The sequence below is a fragment of the Lampris incognitus genome, unplaced genomic scaffold (genome assembly GCF_029633865.1).
Source record: "Lampris incognitus isolate fLamInc1 unplaced genomic scaffold, fLamInc1.hap2 scaffold_252, whole genome shotgun sequence".
Taxonomy (NCBI): domain Eukaryota; kingdom Metazoa; phylum Chordata; class Actinopteri; order Lampriformes; family Lampridae; genus Lampris; species Lampris incognitus.
Window position 1 is genome coordinate 24,118 of NW_026611210.1, and position 17,476 is coordinate 41,593.

General features: G+C 48.4%; 1 protein-coding gene across 2 annotated transcripts in view; it reads right to left on the bottom strand.

Annotated features, from left to right (window-relative positions):
* LOC130133234 (histone acetyltransferase KAT7-like) overlaps positions 1–17,476 on the bottom strand; it is a 29,945-nt gene that overhangs the window by 11,983 nt on the left and 486 nt on the right. Inside the window, exons 2-9 of one of the 2 annotated variants that reach the window (XM_056301961.1) lie at positions 14,034–14,184; positions 11,014–11,214; positions 10,099–10,368; positions 9,724–9,806; positions 8,605–8,691; positions 6,470–6,568; positions 5,427–5,516; positions 1,575–1,766 (exon numbers count right to left, since the gene is read on the bottom strand). In XM_056301961.1, the coding sequence (XP_056157936.1) occupies positions 1,575–1,766; positions 5,427–5,516; positions 6,470–6,568; positions 8,605–8,691; positions 9,724–9,806; positions 10,099–10,368; positions 11,014–11,214; positions 14,034–14,184 (1,173 nt within the window). Of the gene's footprint in view, positions 1–1,574; positions 1,767–5,426; positions 5,517–6,469; positions 6,569–8,604; positions 8,728–9,723; positions 9,807–10,098; positions 10,369–11,013; positions 11,215–14,033; positions 14,185–17,476 lie in introns of both variants that reach the window. The other variant, XM_056301960.1, reaches the window with a different exon arrangement.

Here is a 17,476-nt window from a genome sequence, read left to right on the forward strand (position 1 = left end):
TAGATCAAGAATTATTTTTCGAAGGTAATTTCCATTCTGGCAAAAGGTTTGAACCACACCTGGTGTTTTACAAATAAGTAAATGGAAAAAACCTGAAAACGTCAAAGTGAAAAATCATTTCATGAAGTCATAAGGCTCTCAATATAGACGCAAAGTTAGGAAACTGTTTGGAGGTGGCTGAATTTGGTTTTTATGGGGGGGGGGGGGGCTTTTTAACTCAATGGAGTTGAAAAGCTTTTTTGGACCTGCAGGTTTGAAAACCCTGCATTAAAATCACTAAAAATAAAAGTTATCACTTACGCAAATCTATGGCATCTTTTGGAGTGTGAACCCTTTTATGTTTGAAAATCACTGTGTTTGCATTAAATCATGGTGCTCATAATGTCATTCAGTGCTCTACGTAACACTGCCTCCCACCAGCTGCAAGGCAGAGAGCGCAGACGTCCTTTTGGGCTCAGCCAAATTAACTCCAGCAAGCCAACTTACTGAAAGATCCTTATCAGAATCTTTCATCAACATGCCCACGGCAAAGGCAGCTGCACAGATTAGTGGCAACGTCTGTGATTCCCCACAGCAAGCTGAAACTTTGAGGTTTATAATTCAAACTGAAGAAAATAATCACAGAAAGCTGAATCAGTTCATCTGGACACAACGTTTACTGACAGATACGTTTCATCACCCAACTAATGGTCCGGACACACCTAACCGACTGGGGGCGACAAAAGCCGACTGTTGCGTCGCCTCACCACATCCATAAACCTCCTCTATGGCCTTCCTCTTTTCCTCTTCCCTGGCAGCTCCATATTCAGCATCCTTCTCCCAATATACTCAGCATCCCTCCTCCACACATGTCCAAACCATCTCAATTTTGCCTCTCTTGCTTTGTCTCCAAGCCGTCCAACCTGAGCTGTCCCTCTTAATATACTCGTTCCTAATCCTGTCCTTCTTCGTCACTCCTAATGAAAATCTTATCTTCAACTCTGCCACCTCCAGCTCCACCGCCTGTCTTTTCATCAGTGCCACTGTCTAAACCATACAACATAGCTGGTCTCACTACCATCTTGTAAACCTTCCCTTTAACTCTTGCTGGTACCCTTCTGTCACAAATCACTCCTGACACTCTTCTCCACCCACTCCACCCTGCCTGCACTCTCCTTCACCTCTCTCCTGCGCTCCCCGTTACTTTGGACAATTGACCCCAAGTATTTAAACTCGTGCACTTTCGTCACCTCTACTCCTTGCATCCTCACCATTCCACTGTCCTCCCTCTCATTGTATTATTTAAGACACCTGCCTTAACGAAATCAAACTAATAATGTTGCCTGAATGATGTATGATGATTTTGATGTATGATGTATGATGGATTTGCTCGCAACGAGTACGATATACCTCTGTTTGAAAGGTCAAATAAAAAACATCACGTGATCATGACCACATCTACAAAAGGTGGGGAAAGCTCAGGGAATTGTGGTTTGGGATTTAGGGAACGCGACTGCTTGCAAACGTGAACGTGGACAGAGAGGAGTAAACGCCGTCCCGACGGGAGCGATCGGGAGCTGGAGAGGCCGCCTCACCATGTGCCGTCTCAGGATGGTCTGGCTCTTCATGTACTTGAGGCAGAACTCGCACATGTAGAGCCTCCCCAGGCGGGCGTACTCCTCCGGGTACGGGGAGTGGTACCAGGTGTCCAGCTCGTAGCGGCCGAACACGATGGTCTTGATCATGTTGCTGCCCTCGGACACCTGACCGGCCAGACGAAGCTTGTCCTGCATGGGAGGAGGGAGAGGAGGGGAGAGGGGAAGGGACAAAGTGAGGAGGATTCATAGAGGAGGGGCAGAGAGAGGGTTAGAGAGACAGGAGAAAAGAGAAGGAGGAGAGGAAAGGAAAAGGCAATGACCAAAAAAGACAAGGAAAGACAAAAAAACGTGGCGTTCCACGTACTCACACAACACTTGATGTATCTTAAAAACTTGGAGCACTTCAATTTCGCAGGAACAAAGTGTCGGTGTTCATGTGTTCCTACAAAGTGTCGTGTGATTGGTTGATATGAAACTTTGTAGGAGCACATGAACACCGAGTCATGCCATACCTTTTTCCAAACTAAATCACCTCGAAGGTGGGGAGAGGAGCTGCATGTCATCTGTATTTCCTTTTGTCCGGGTTGCACCCCACGTAATCCACGACCTCCCTCCAGGAAATTAGTGGGGGGGGGGGTCCCCGTGTACTCATAACGCAAAGAGACAAATAAATGTAGATACCGGAGAACTCCTTTAGAGAGATTTTCTTCGAAGGCCTCTCATGATGACACGGTGGGGGAGAAAGTCTTATGAAGAGTAAACAGGACTTCCTGTTTGTACTCCATATCGTCCGGATGATGCCGCCTTAGTCATTTCCAACCTTATCATTTTTTAAACTTAACCCACACCCAAACACTGAACCTAACTAACCTTAACTCTCAACCTTCACCCTAAACTTAACCTAACCTTAACCCTTATCCACGCCAACAGCCATACCAACATGTACCCTGGCTCTGCCAAATGACGGAAACTAAGCAGGTGTGGGCTTGGCTAGTACTTGGATGGGAGACCTCCCAGGAAAATGAGTTTCTGCCGGAAGTGGTATTGGTGAGCCAGTAAGGGGCAGTCTTCCCTCTAGTCTTAACCACAACAACAAATATCAGTGCCCCAGTGCAGTGACGGGGACACTGTGCTGTAGGAGATGCCGTCCTTCGGATGAGAAGTTAAACCAAGGTCCTGACTCACTGTGGTCATTAAAGACCCCATGGCACTTATCACAAAGATTAGGGGGTCCCCTGGTGTCCTGGCAACATTCCCAACCTGGCTGTCTCCATCTGGCCACCTAATCATCCCACCATGTAATTGGCTCATATCAATGAGTCCTCCCTGTCCACCTCAAGCTGATGTGTGGTGAGCGTTCTGGTGCAAAATGGCTGCCGTGCATCACCCAGGTGGTGCTGCACATTGGTGGTAGTTGAAGTGAGCTACTCCCTTCACTGTGAAGCACGTTGGGTGTCTAGAAAAGTGCTATATAAATGTCCATCCATCCATTATCCAACCACTTATCCTGCTCTCAGGGACGTGGGGATGCTGGAGCCTATCCCAGCAGTCATTGGGCGGCAGGCGGGGAAACACCCTGGACAGGCCGCCAGGCCATCACAGGGCTGATACACACATTCACACCTAGGGACAATTTAGTACGGCCGATTCATCTGACCTAAATGTCTTTGGGCTGGGGGAGGAAACCGGAGCCCCCGGAGGAAACCCACGCAGACACGGGGAGAACATGCAAACTCCACACAGAGGACGACCCCCAAGGTTGGACTACCCCGGGGCTCAAACCCAGGACCTTCTTGCTGTGAGGTGACCGCGCTAACCACTGCACCACCATGCTGCCCGCTATATAAATGACCATTATTATTATTATTATTATAACCTAAAGTTAACCCTGGGTGAAATGGCGTATAAATGGCGTGTCCCAAGAATGAAGAGAATGGAGAATACATTCCCACTAACAAAGATACATTTGAAAACATCTTTTTTCCCTCACTTTCCATTCACGCTAAGCCGGGGTTTTTGACTACCAGAAATGGAGCGTTTCGAAAAGGCTCTTCAAAGTAGATAAATCTGAAAACACCAGGTTCACATCTTAGTGAGGATGACGAAAACAGAGCTTTTTTGAAAACACTGTTGTATGTGAGTCATGTGACTGGTGGCTCAAGTTGTGTGAACATGCCTGATAGAAGAGACTTCAGACTTTTTCTCTTGTTTCCCGTTTCAGTGAGGACAGTGGGGAACTTTTCGAAAACGACTGGAAAACCCTAATGTGTCAAGGAAACTTTCTGCCCTTTCTGTACATGAAAACGGTGTTTTTAAAATGTCTCCAGATTAGTACGGACACGGCGGCACGGTGGCACAGTGGTTAGCATGGTCGCCTCACAGCAAAAAGGTCCTAGGTTCGAGCCCCAGGGTAGTCCAACCTTGGGGGTCGTCCTCTGTGTGGAGTTTGCATGTTCTCCCCGTGTCTGTGTGGGTTTCCTCCGGGTGCTCCGGTTTCCTCCCACAGTCCAAAGACATGCAGGTCAGGTGAATCGGCCATAATAAATTGTCCCTAGGTGTGAATGTGTGTATGTGTGTGTCGGCCCTGTGATGGCCTGGTGGCCTGTCCAAGGTGTCTCCCCACCTGCCGCCCAATGACTGCTGGGATAGGCTCCAGTATCCCTGTGACCCTGAGAGCAGGATAAGCGGTTTGGATAATGGATGGATGGATAGTATGAACATGGCAGCATGGTGGCGCAGTGGTTAGCGCGGTCGCCTCACAGCAAAAAGGTCCTGGGTCCAAGCCCCGGGGTAGTCCAAACTTGGGAGTCGTCCTGGGTCGTCCTCATGTTCTCCCCGTGTCTGCTCTGGTTTCCTCCCACAGTCCAAAGACATGTAGGTCAGGTGAATCGGCTGTACTAAATTGCCCCTAGGTGTGTGTGTGTGTGTGTGTGTGTGTGTGTGTTGGCCCTGTGATGGTCTGGCGGTCTGTCCAAGGTGTCTCCCCGCCTGCTGCCCAATGACTGCTGGGATAGGCTCCAGCATCCCCGCGACCCTGAGAGCAGAATAACGGATGGATGGATGGATGGATGGATGGATGGATGGATGGATGGATGGATGGAGGATGGATGGATGAATGGAAGGTATGGACACAGAATTTGTAAAGCATTTGAAAGCCTTTCTGTGTCCAAACCTAAGCACACCGTGACCAAATTGCTGAGAGAGTGAACGTGAAGTTCGGGGTTTTGGTTTCAGAGTATGACAAAATAAAATTCGTACACAGAGCTCTCCAATCACACCAAGCTGAAGTGAAGGACTGGCTTTCCGAAGCTCTTCGGTGTTTTACTGATGATCAGAGCGGGATTGTGTTTGAAATATGACGCGCTTTTAGCCAAATCCACAAATGTACCGAGGAGTGTCCGCTGAGAGAACCGAGTCCCGGCAATACGAAAAATCACCAAGCGAGAAAACGAAAAAAGAGCGAGGAGTTGAACATGTATAGAGAAAAGTGAAGGGCGGAAAAGATTCTCCTCTGCGACCAGTTTTTCACCGAGACATACAAAACCTGATTAAAACGATGACACCTTTCCATTCCCAGCGCACAATCTCGGAGGAGTCAGGTGAAAAAAAAAAAAAGCAACGTTTTGTTCAGAAGATGCTTGGTCCAAAACTGCCCCGGAAAAATTCCGTCTTCCTCTGAGGAAGAGAGGAAAGAATGACAACTGCGGAGGGCTAAGGAGAAGGAGGAGAGAGCGAGCTGGGGGAGGGAGGGAAAAGGAGACAGGAAGGTGCGGAAAAAGGAGAGGGGGTTCGAAGGGAGGAGGGTGATGGATGAGTTTTCTCTCTTACAAGGTCGTCCGAGGCACGTGCCTGGGCTTTCCTGAACAGCTCCAGGTCGTAGTCGCTGGTGATGTTCTCCAGGAGGGGCTCGCGGCTCGTCCCGTGGGTCTGACGGTGCTCCTGGCGACCGGAGGAAAGGAGGATGTCATAAAACAAACAAAAACGGCAACACAAAGCTCTGCTGAAACTAATATGGCTGTACTCAAACCACGGCTAAAAAAGGTACAGCAAAGCCTATACTTCTTTTTTGTTTGGGGGGGGGGGTTCCCCCCTTTTCTCCCCAGTTGTACCTGCCCAATTCAATTACCCCACTCTTCCAAGCCGTCCCGGTCGCTGCTCCACCCCCTCTGCCGACCTGGGGAGGGCTGCAGAGTACCGCATGCCTCCTCCCATACATGTGAAGTCAACAGCCGCTTCTTTTCACCTGACAGTGAGGAGTTTCACCAGGGAGACGTAGCACGTGGGAGGACCACGCTATTCCCCCCAGATCCCCTTCCTCCCCGAATACGTGCTCCGACCGACCAGAGGAGGAGCTAGTGCAGCGACCAGGACACATGCCCACATCCGGCTTCCCACCTGCAGACACGGCCCATTGTGTCTGTAGGGACGCCCGACTAAGCCGGAGGCCACACGGGGATTCGAACCGGGATCCCCGTGTTGGTAGGCAACGGAATAGACCACCGCGCCACCCGGACGCCCCCCTGTGATGACGCCTGTACTTCTTGAGTAACGTGAGGTCTTTTATTGTTGGTACTAAAGCAATGAAACTGTTTTACCCAAGTTTTATTAACTTGGCCTTGTCCTTTATGTGTGGCAGTGTGGTATGCGTGCCTGAATCTGGCCAACCTGAATGTGGCCAACCTGAACCCGGCCGGTCAGACCGGGCTGGACCGGCTGGCCGGTCAGAGATATTTTCAATATCAACAATGACATGAAATAATCAGAAATAAGCGATCTTATTTCTGCTGTGGACAGTAGAGAACAGTGTTTTGCTTTTCCCATCGACCCCCTCTTCATCATCTCAGACAGACAAACAATAAATAGGCAGGCCACACACACACACACACACTCACCATATACTTTTCTTTCTGCTCCTTACTGAGGCCCGAGTTCCTCTTCCGTCTCAGTTCTGTCACCTTCTCCTTGTAACGCAGCTGCCTCTCTGTGGGGACCTGACACACACACACACACACACACACACACACACACACACACACACACACACACACACACACACACACACACACACACACACACACACACAGTAACCTTCTGGTTAAGGTGACATCTGCATCATGGAAAGACAGCAGGATTAATAACTACTTCAGTCACATGTCCTGAAGACGTCTTGATACTCAACACTCCAGGTAAGACAACACCAGCAGGTTGAGTCCGTCCATGTGGACACAACGCTCACTGACAGAAACATTTCATCATCATCTAAAGGCCATGACACGTTGGGCCGTCGGTCAGTGTCTGTGGCTCTAGTTTTTGCGGTGTGTCCCACTCCCGTCGGCACTAGTCGGGACCCCTGTCGGCAGCTTTGAATCAGCATGCTGAATCGGCGGCGGAGCCCATCGGTGAGAGAGACCACTCTGATTGGCTGTTCAGCTAAGCCAATCGGTGCACGAGAAGAGAAACGGAAGTTACAATCAACCCAAGAGGCCACACGCAGAAGGCTCTTCTCCTTTTTCGTCTTCATCTCACCTGAACATTTCAAGAATTTTTCCTCTCACGCAGGCGCAGAACGTACATGCTGGCTGGCTGTCGGTGGTGGTCTTTGCGGCGTGTTCAAGTGCTACTTTTTGGCCCGGATGCGGGCGATGTGAGGCGACGCAACAGCCGGCCTTCATCGCCGCTAGTCCTCTGATGTTGGTTTGGTGCGTCTGGGCCCTAAGTGACCTTTCGGTCTCACCTGACTGCAGGTATCCCCACCCTTACAAACAATACAGTGGCATAACGACCCAAACCAACGACCAGCTTCATATGCAAATATGGGCGTGACCACGGAAACTCTAGTTAATGGTCACACCTATATGAGTGATGAAACGTATCTGTCAGTAAACATTGTATCCAGATGAACTGACCCAACCTTCTTTGATGTCCTACAGATCTGCTCTATGACAATATACCAACTTCTTGAAATCTAAATGCTATGATGCTTCCTTGGGGCTCCCCTAGTTAAAGTCTCATCTCATCTTCAGCTGATTCTCCGGGGTCGGGTTACGGTGGCAGCAAGCTAAGTAGGGCACTCCAGACGTCCCTCTCCCCAGCAACGCCCTCCAGCTCCTCCTGGGGGATCCCAAGGTGTTCCCAGGCCAGATTGGACATGTAGTCCCTCCAGCGAGCTCTGGGTCTACCCCGGGGTCTCCTCCCAGTTGGACATGCCTGGAAAACCTCCAAAGGAAGGCGCTCAGGAGGCATCCTAATCAGATGCCCGAACCACCTCAACTGGCTCATTTCAACGCGAAGGAGCAGCGGCTCTACTCCGAGCTCCCTCCAGATGTCCGAACTCCTCACCCTATCTCTAAGGCTGAGCCCAGACACCCTACGGAGGAAACTCATTTCAGCCGCTTGTATCCGCGATCTCACCCTTTCGGTCACTACCCAAAGCTCATGACCATAGGTGAGGGTTGGAACGAAGATTGACTGGTAAATTGAGAGCTTTGCCTTCCGGCTCACCTCCTTCTTCACCACAATGGTCCAGTACAATGTCCGCATGACTGCTGATGCTGCACCAATCCACCTGTCAATTTCCTGCTCCATCCTACCCTCACTCGTGAACAAGACCCCAGTCCTGAATATTTACATGCAGGCAAATGTGCTTTGTGATACAGGACAAGAGCAGTTCCAGGAATGCCTTTCCTGTAAATAAGGACCAAAACTGACCCCTCACAAAAAGACCTCTAAGAGAAGAGGCATCTCTGCATTTCTGCACGAGTGTATTCGTGTGTATGCTTTTGTGCAGTAGTAATTGTGAATAATGTGTTTCTATGTGTATTACATAAAGTTAACAAATGTGTGTGGGCGGCTGTATGTGTGTGTGTGCATCTTAATGCGTTCACCATTGGGTGATTGTTCACCTGTACCTGTGTCTGTGTACATGCACACATGTGTGTCAGTCTACATCCATTTGTACAGTGTGTGTGTGTGTGTGTGTGTGTGTGTGTGCACACACACACACTAGAGAGAGAGGGACAACAGTTACCTGGCTTCGTGTGGAGTGTCTGTTCTCGTCTTGCCGGTGTGACAGCGTCCTCTCCTCCATCTGCTTGTCGCGCGATGACGTCTTGCCCTGGACACAAAACGCCAACACCCTGACATGTTGGATCTTTGAAAAAAAAGTTACCCCACAGGGCTCTCGTCACAATGTAAGGGCGGGGGGGGCATTTCAGTGCTGTGAACTTCATCTGAATAAAGTGTTGGTTTCAATGAGGAATGCCAACAGTTTGTTTAAATAACACCTTAAGAACATAAGAACATAAGAACATAAGCCAGATGAATTATTTTTTCTCCCAGAAATGTGACAGGTGCCAGTCAGAGATATAATAATATTTATAATAATAATAATAACAATAATCATTATATTTTTATAGAGCTTTTCTAGACACCCAAAGCACTTCACAGTGAAGGGGGTAACTCACTTCAACCACCACCAATGTGCAGCACCACCTGGGTGACGCACGGTAGCCATTTTGCACCAGAACGCTCACCACACATCAGCTTGGGGTGGAGAGGGAGGACTCACTGAGCCAGTTACATGGGGGATGATTAGGTGGCCCGATGGAGATGGGCTCGTTGGGAATTATGCCAGGAGACCGGGGAACCCCCTACTCTTTGAGATAAGTGCCGTGGGATCTTTAATGACCACAGTGAGTCAGACCCTCGCTTTAACGTCTCACCTGAAGCACAGCATCTCCTACAGCACAGTGTCCCCGTCACTGCAATTTGTTGTTCTTATTAGGACCAGGGGGAAGACTGCCCCCTACTGGCCCACCAACACCACTCCCGGCAGCAACTCAGTTTTCCCGGAAGGTCTCCCATCTAAGTACTAGCCAAGCCCACACCTGCTTAGCTTCCATCATTTGGCAGAGCCAGGGTACATGTTGGTATGGCTGCCGGCTATGAACGTTACTCTTATCCTGTCTTTTCTTGGGGAGATGATGGGCTGTCAGACTGACTCTAATACTGTTGTGATTCCCAGGGTAAAACAAAAACTGTTTCCCTGTACCATGTCAGTCCCACTTTAGCTGCTACCAACTTGGTTTTTCCAATTTAAAATCCCTCCGCAACGGGAAACTCTGTGTAGATGTTTGTGTTTAGGTACCTTGCATTCATCTGCAGAGAGGTTGTGGTAGAGAGGACAGCCCGATATGGAGAAATGTCTCTCATGTCTCCCCGTCAGATGGCCTGAGGCGGGTGGTGGTGGTGGTGGTGGGGGTGATTATGTGGTTGGTAAGACAAAGGAAGGCATAGGAACAGAAAGAAAGTTAGAAATAGAATGAGGGAGGAGAAGTAGGAGAAGAAAAACGAACTGTCAGCATTTTTTAAAGGAAGCAGTTTAAGCAGCTTACTTCCTGTGTGTCTTCGTATCCAATACAGTTGTGACTTCAGCCATAAAGCAGCACTTTAAAGTTGCTACTGTAAACCCCCCCCCCCCCCAAAAAAAGAAGATGCTTTTGTAAAGCGTTTCTGTCCTCACCTAGCGAATTGCACCCGGGGGTCGGACACTTCATGTTGAAGTTGTAGCTCTCATGGAAGCGCCGTCGCTTTGGCCTGTGGGACAGGTCGTGGGCGGCGGCCTCTTTGAGTGACAGCTCTTTGGCCAGCCTCTCGTCTTCTTCCTGGGAAACAACAAGGTCGTTGCTGGGGGAGACCAGGTCGTTGCTGGAAACCTCGATGTCTGACTCCGAGGAGGGGGCGTTGCCCGTTGGAGTGCGCGGCGGCGTCTCGTCCTGGTCTTGCTTCAGATCTGGCAGGAAAATCGTGAGAGAGCTTTAAATCTGCTAAGCCAAAGACCAAACCCCGCTTCCTCACTACCAGGTTTTTATTTTTGCGTGAAAAGGTTTCCCAGTGGAAGTACCAACATTCGCCCCCCCCCCCCTTTTCTTCCCAATTGTATCCGGCCAATTACCCCACTCTTCCCAGCTGTCCCAGTCGCTGCTCCACCCCCTCTGCCGATCTGGGGGAGGGCTGAAGACCACCACACGTCTCCTCCGATACACGTGGAGTCGCCAGGGGGACATAGCACATGAGAGGATCACACTATTCCTCCCAGTTCCCCCTCTCCCCCAAACAGGCGCCCCGACTGACCAGAGGTGGCGCTAGTGCAGCAACCAGGATACATACCCACACCCGGCTTCCCACCCGCAGACACGGCCAATTGTGTGTGTAGGGACGCCCGACCACGCCGGAGGTACCACGGGGATGCCCCGCTCAACTGTCAACTTCACTTACGTTCATCTTCACCCTTAATTCACTCCTCCTCTCCTCTGCTTCCCATTTACAACCACGGGGGTGGAGATGGTAAAATTCTGCAGCATTTAATTTACAGAATGTCATTGGTGAGGGAAAAACCAACCTTCGTTTTACCCTTATCGTCACCATCACTCCTCACCATTAACTTCAGTGTCGGAGCCGGACGACCTGCTCTGGCGCAGTGGGTATTTCTTGGCGGCTGTGATTGGCGACCCTTGCTGGCTGCGTGTAATTCTACGGCCGGAGGAGAAAACCGACGCCGGTGCTGCTTCTGCTGATTCCACTCCCTCCTCTGGACCCACAGTATTGGGAGGGCTGCTCTGTACTGGGCTGCAGTTACCTACAACAGAATAGAATAGAATAGAATAGAATAGAATAGAACAGAATTACAGCAATGCAACATTGACATGACTCAGACGGCGAGGGCGCCTGCTTGCTCTGTGAATTCGAGGTGGGCACATTAACACTAACATGTATTCAGCACACGCCTGTAGTAACGTGTGATTCACAGTGTGAAGTGGAGAAAGACTGGTCTTTCATATATCCACCACTCATTCTTGTGAAATAATAAACATACAGACTAGACTCTTCAAACGGTAAACCCTGAAATGCTAAATTTTATTTGTCGCACTTTTAAAAAAAAAGCTGCGAAGGGGGCGTCCGGGTAGCGTAGCGGTCTATTCCGTTACCTACCAACACAGGGATCGCCGGTTCGAATCCCCATGTTACCTCCAGCTTAGTTGGGTGTCCCTACAGACACAATTGGCCGTGTCTGCGGGTGGGAAGCTTGATGTGGGTGTTTGTCCTGGTTGCTGCACTAGCGCCTCCTCTGGTCGGTCGGGGCGCCTATTAGAGGGGGAATAGCGTGATCCTCCCACGTGCTACGCCGCCCTGGTGAAACTCCTCACTGTCAGGTGAAAAGAAGCAGCTGGCGACTCCACATGTATGGGCGGAGGCATGTGGTAGTCTGCAGCCCTACCCGGATCGGCAGAGGGGGTGGAGCAGCGACTGGAACGGCTCGGAAGAGTGGGGTAAATGGCCGGATACAATTGGGGAGAAAATAACCCCCCACCAAAAAAAGACAGAAAGAAACCCGGGGCTCTTCCAGACTAACCGACACAAAGACTGTTGTTATAAAACACGTGCAGGAAAGGTGTGTGGTTTTTCTGTGTGGGTATGTCAAAAAGCAAAGATGGCAAAGGAAACACATTATTAATTGATTTGCGATTGACCCATTTAGAAAAATACTCAGAAAGTGTCTGTTCTCCATAGCCGTCTACTGACATGCTCTACTGACACTGTCTGGTTCTCCCCTGCGACCCTCTGCATCCTGTCATCATTTTACTGCATTTTAATGCTGCTCTGTGTCTTTGTGACGGCTCCTGTGCTGATGTCACCGTGTGGGTTCTACCTACTTCTGTTTAGCTCTGTGATCTCACTTCCTAGTTTTCCCTTACTGAACTGTAAGGTAGCATTGTGTGTCCAGAAAGGTGCTGATTAAATAAAAGTGGTTCCATTATTGTCAGAGAGGCCGCTTCATCCCCATCTTTTTGGTGACATACTAAGCCTGTGTGTGTGTGTGTGTGTGTGTGTTGACATTTCAACGGCCACGTGAAGAGAAGAGAACACCCAACTTCCCTCAGTAACAAAAGCAAAGGGAAACACTGTCATTCCCTCTTTTTCCGCAGTAAATCCCTTTTGGCACTCAGAGGCATAACCAGGTCATGGGAGGGGGGGGCTGTCTGAACCCATTCATGCTCTATGACCGCCCATATACAATAGCTCCTTTTAAATGTGTGTGAGAGAGGGGAGTCCGGGTAGCGTGGCGGTCTAGCCCGTTGCCTACCAACACAGGGATCACCAGTTCGAATCCCTGTGTTACCTCCGGCTTGGTCGGGCGTCCCTACAGACACAATTGGCCGTGTCTGCGGGTGGGAAGGCAGATGTGGGTGTGTGTCCTGGTCGCTGCACTAGCGCCTCCTCTGGTCGGTCGGAGCACCTGTTCGGGGGGGGGGTATTGGGGGGAATAGCGTGACCCTCCCACGCGCTACGTCCCCCAGGTGAAACTCCTCACTGTCAGGTGAAAAGAAGCGGCTGGTGACTCCACATGTATAGGAGGAGGCATGTGGTAGACTGCAGCCCTCCCCGGATCAGCAGAAGGGGTGGAGCAGCGACCGGGACGGCTCGGAAGAGTGGATAATTGACCAAGTACAATTGGGGAGAAAAAAAAGGGGGGGGGGCATTATAGTGGTACTCGAAAAAAATATCCGTGAAAGAAACTTCCAAGGCTATGAAAAGAAAGAGGGGCTTTCTACTTTTGTGGAGGCAACAATACTCCTGGATGAAAAACAGCGACTGTGGTACTTTTTTCTAGTTTGCTGGTGATTCACTGCAAAGACCGATCGAAGGGGTTCGTTTTTTTTAAAGGGACCGACAATTATCAAAAAACATGCCCTCGACACGCACCACAAAAGTAGAAACCACTTGCAGTGCATGCTAGCCAAGCGGATGGCGGACAACCCGTCATCATGCCGACTTACCATGTGGGCAAGGCAGGTGAATACTGAGGGCGACAGGAATGCTGGAGCCTATCCCAGCAGTCATTGGGCAGCAGGCCTTCACACAAGGCCCACACACACACACACACACACACACACACACATACTCACACCTAGGGACAATTTAGTACGGCCGATTCAGCTGACCTACATGTCTTTGGACTGTGGGAGGAAACCGAAGCCCCCGGAGGAAACCCACGCAGACACGGGGAGAACATGCAAACTCCACACAGAGGACGACCCGGGACGACCCCCTAGATTGGACTACCCCGGGGCTCGAACCCAGGACCTTTTTTGCTGTGAGGCGACCATGCTAACCACTGCGCCACCGTGCCGCCAATATAAGGAAACAATCAGACGTGGTATATAGTATTTTATACAATGAATAAATGACCAAAAATATGGAAAAAACCAGTTATTTTCATTTTTTGGCTTGCCGGGCCAGTGAAAATATACAAGGGATCAGTAAAACTCTGATTTACTGACCAAGTGGGCCAGTGGGGAAAAAAATGTTACGTTGGACACTGCCGTTGGTAAGGACATGTGAACCCACCGAAGTGAACCCATCAGTACGAACCCATCAGTGTGAGCCCACTGGTACCTTGGGAGCTCTGGCTGAGGCGGACGGAGGCTCGGGTGAGCCGCGTGTTCCTCCGGTTTTGTGTGTGGTCATTCTCGGAGCCCTCCGTCAGATCGAGGTCGGCGGAGAAATCCGAGTCCTCCGTCCCGTCGGAGCTACTCCCCGCAGTCCTCTGGAAGGAAACCCCCGCCCCAGATGATTCATTAAACCGTGTACTGTCTTGGTTGAAAATCAGTCATTTAACAAAGAATATCACCGATGTTTGTAACACAGCGACTTACTTTTGGCAGTGGATAATTCAACAAAGATCCCATTTTGGGGGGAGGAGTAACCCCCCCCCAGCAACCCCCTCCCCTAAATTATCTTACTGCATGCTCAATAATCCAGTTAAGAAAATCAAAGAAAGTTGAATCAGTTCATCTGGACACGATGTTTACTGAGAGAGACGTTTCATCACTCATCTAAGTGACCTCTTAAGTCTCAACTGACTGCAGGTACCAGCATTACGGAGGAACTCCAAGTTTGTGTTCCAGCGGATGATGAGAGTCCACCCTTAAGTACTGATCAGTATGTGATGGTTTATGGTAAACATCAAAAATCAAATGCCCCCCCCCCCATCACCACTGTTATCTTTCACATCCTCCCTGGTGAAGCTGATGTGGTTGTCCACAGAGTTAATGTGGTCAGTGAAACGTGGTCTTTCCTGAAATTTAATTTTAACCCAGGTGTCGTCCACAAATCTGAACCTATGGCTTGATCAGTACTCAAGGTTTGACTCTCATCATCTACTGGCGCACAAGCTAGGAGCCATCAGGATGCTGTACCACTGAGCTGACAACGTCCCACCAACACAGCGGCCGGGGAAGGGGAGAAATCCCACATTAAACAGGTCCTGGTTAAGTGTGGTTATCCTAACTGGGCACTTGTCAAAGCCAGAAAGATGCCAAACAGTGCACCAGCTGATCGAAGAGAGAAGGACAACAGCTGCCTAAGCATAAACCAGTGGTGATTCTGTATGTGGCGGGAGTGTCGGAACAGTTGAGACGCACATTTTCCAAACACTGCGTCTCAGTTGCTTTCAAACCCCAAAACACGCTGCGCCAGAAATTGGTCCACCCCAAGGATCAGGTCCCCTGGCACAAACAGGGCAATATAGTGTACGCTGTTAAGTGCCAGGAGGATTGCTGTCATTTGTACATCGGGGAAACCAAACAGACGCTGGCCAAGAAGATGGCACAGCACAGAAGAGCTAATGTGCCAGGCCATGACTTCACAGTCTAGACCCATCCACAGGCCAGTGGCAACTTTTTCAAGGATGAGGATGTGCACGTCATTGATAGGGAGGAACGCTGGTTAGAATGGGGAGTCATAGAGGCCATCTATGTTAAGAGGGAATGACCATCACTGATTTGAGGGGGGCCTTAAGAGTACATCTGTCACCATCTTACAATGCTGTGATTACAAACATTCCCAAATCCTCTGTGAACAGTACACATGGCCATTATAACTCTAGTTATTGATCACGGCAATTTGCATATGAAATCGATCGTTGGTTTCGGTTACTATGCCACTGTATTGTTTATCAGGGTGGGGATACCTGCAGTCAGATGAGACTGAAGAGGTCACTTAGATGAGTGATGAAACGTTTCTCTCACTAAACGTTGTGTCCAGATGAACTGATTCAATTTTTTGTGATTTCCTTACCTGGATTATTGAGCGTGCATAAAGACAATTAACAGAAAGTTTTCAAAGCCATCATATTGCAACTGCTGAGATACAAATGTCCTTGCCAATAAGTCTGCCGTTCAATCGAAGTTTGGATATAACGGATGCAAACGGATGCAACTGGATAAGACGTTTAACGTTGTATACAGATGAACTGATTCAACCTTCTTTGATTTTCTTACCTGGATTATTGAGCATGCATCAAGACACTACCGTTCAATTATTATCAACTCTCAGAAATAACAAGGTACCATCAACTGTACGTTTGTAATTTTTTTCCTTTTTTTTATATAACATTTATGAACTTACAAACCTTATAAGAACAATCAAGAACATAAATGCCAGGCGGTGAAAAATAGATACAATAAAACAAGCCAAGAAAAGAAAAATAACCATAATATACCCAGCAAGACTATCAATTCTGTTCCCATAACAAGAAGTCATTAAATAGTCATTGTTTTTACCTTCTTGTTGTAATTTAAAGATACTGTGTTCATGCAATGTTCCAAGTCCTATGTGAAAACACTGTAAAGAGGAGTCCTTTTAGAAATCTTGCATCGATGAATGTGAAATTTTGAATTTTAGAATGAAGTTAATCACAAAAGCACCTTTTTTTTCTCCAAATTCTTATCCCGAATATGGAAACTAAACAAAATACATTTATAAAATAACTCAAAGTTGTCCAAAAGCTTCTCTCTAATGAATATTGATATGTCTTGCCATGGTTTCTGGATGGAGAGAACCAAACGAGCATAATGTATTTATATCTCTCACATAGAAAGAAATTGCTTGACTGGATAACACCTGTGAATCATTCTAAAGGAAACCTCCTTTACTTTGTTCGTGGGAAGATGTCTATGAGATGATGGCCAACTTTTTTTCCCCCCATGGAATATTCTGATCAAGCTGGGACCAGTAAGCTACACCGGTAACACTTTAGTATGGGGAACGTAGTCACCATTAATTAGGTGCTTATTAGCATGCAAATTAGCAACATATTGGCTCTTAATTGGTCATTATTACGTACTCATTAATGCCTTATTCTGCATGGCCTTCTTATACAACCAGTAAGCCATTAACTATGAGTTTTCCCTCTATAACCTCAGAAGTATTGCTTATTAGTAGCACCATCTCAATATGCTTTGCTTAGTATGGACTTTATAAGGTGGTAGTACCACAAGAAGAGTTATTCTCCCTTACTAACACTTAATGAATATGCTCTGTTCTTACATAACAACACACACAACTACAAGTGTTCATAGTGTTAAATTACTGTAAATTAATTTTTTGTTACTTAGAATATGTTCCCCATACTAAAGTGACATCTTGATCATTACTAATTCACTAGTAATTAAGTTTTTGTTACTTAGAATATGTTCCCCATACTAAAGTGACATCTTGATCATTACTAATTCACTAGTAATTAAGTTTTTTTTATGTTCCCCATACTAACGTGTTACGCCATATGGAGAAGCGGTTGCCCTCATTAGACATGTGACAACATCACAACAAACCCTGAGAATCCAGTTTGCGTACGTCCAATCAAATCGGACAAGAGGCGGCGCGCAATCGTTCCAACCAATGGGCGCAAGGCGTGTCCCGATTCGGTCCAATCACAGCGTTGTTTTGGTAGGGACCGCTTGCCTGGTCCGCGGAACAGTTTGTACCCGTTTCTCCATCTCGCCGTTATCTTTGTCGTCAACACAAACACGAAATCAGCAGGAAAACGTCCGCCGAAA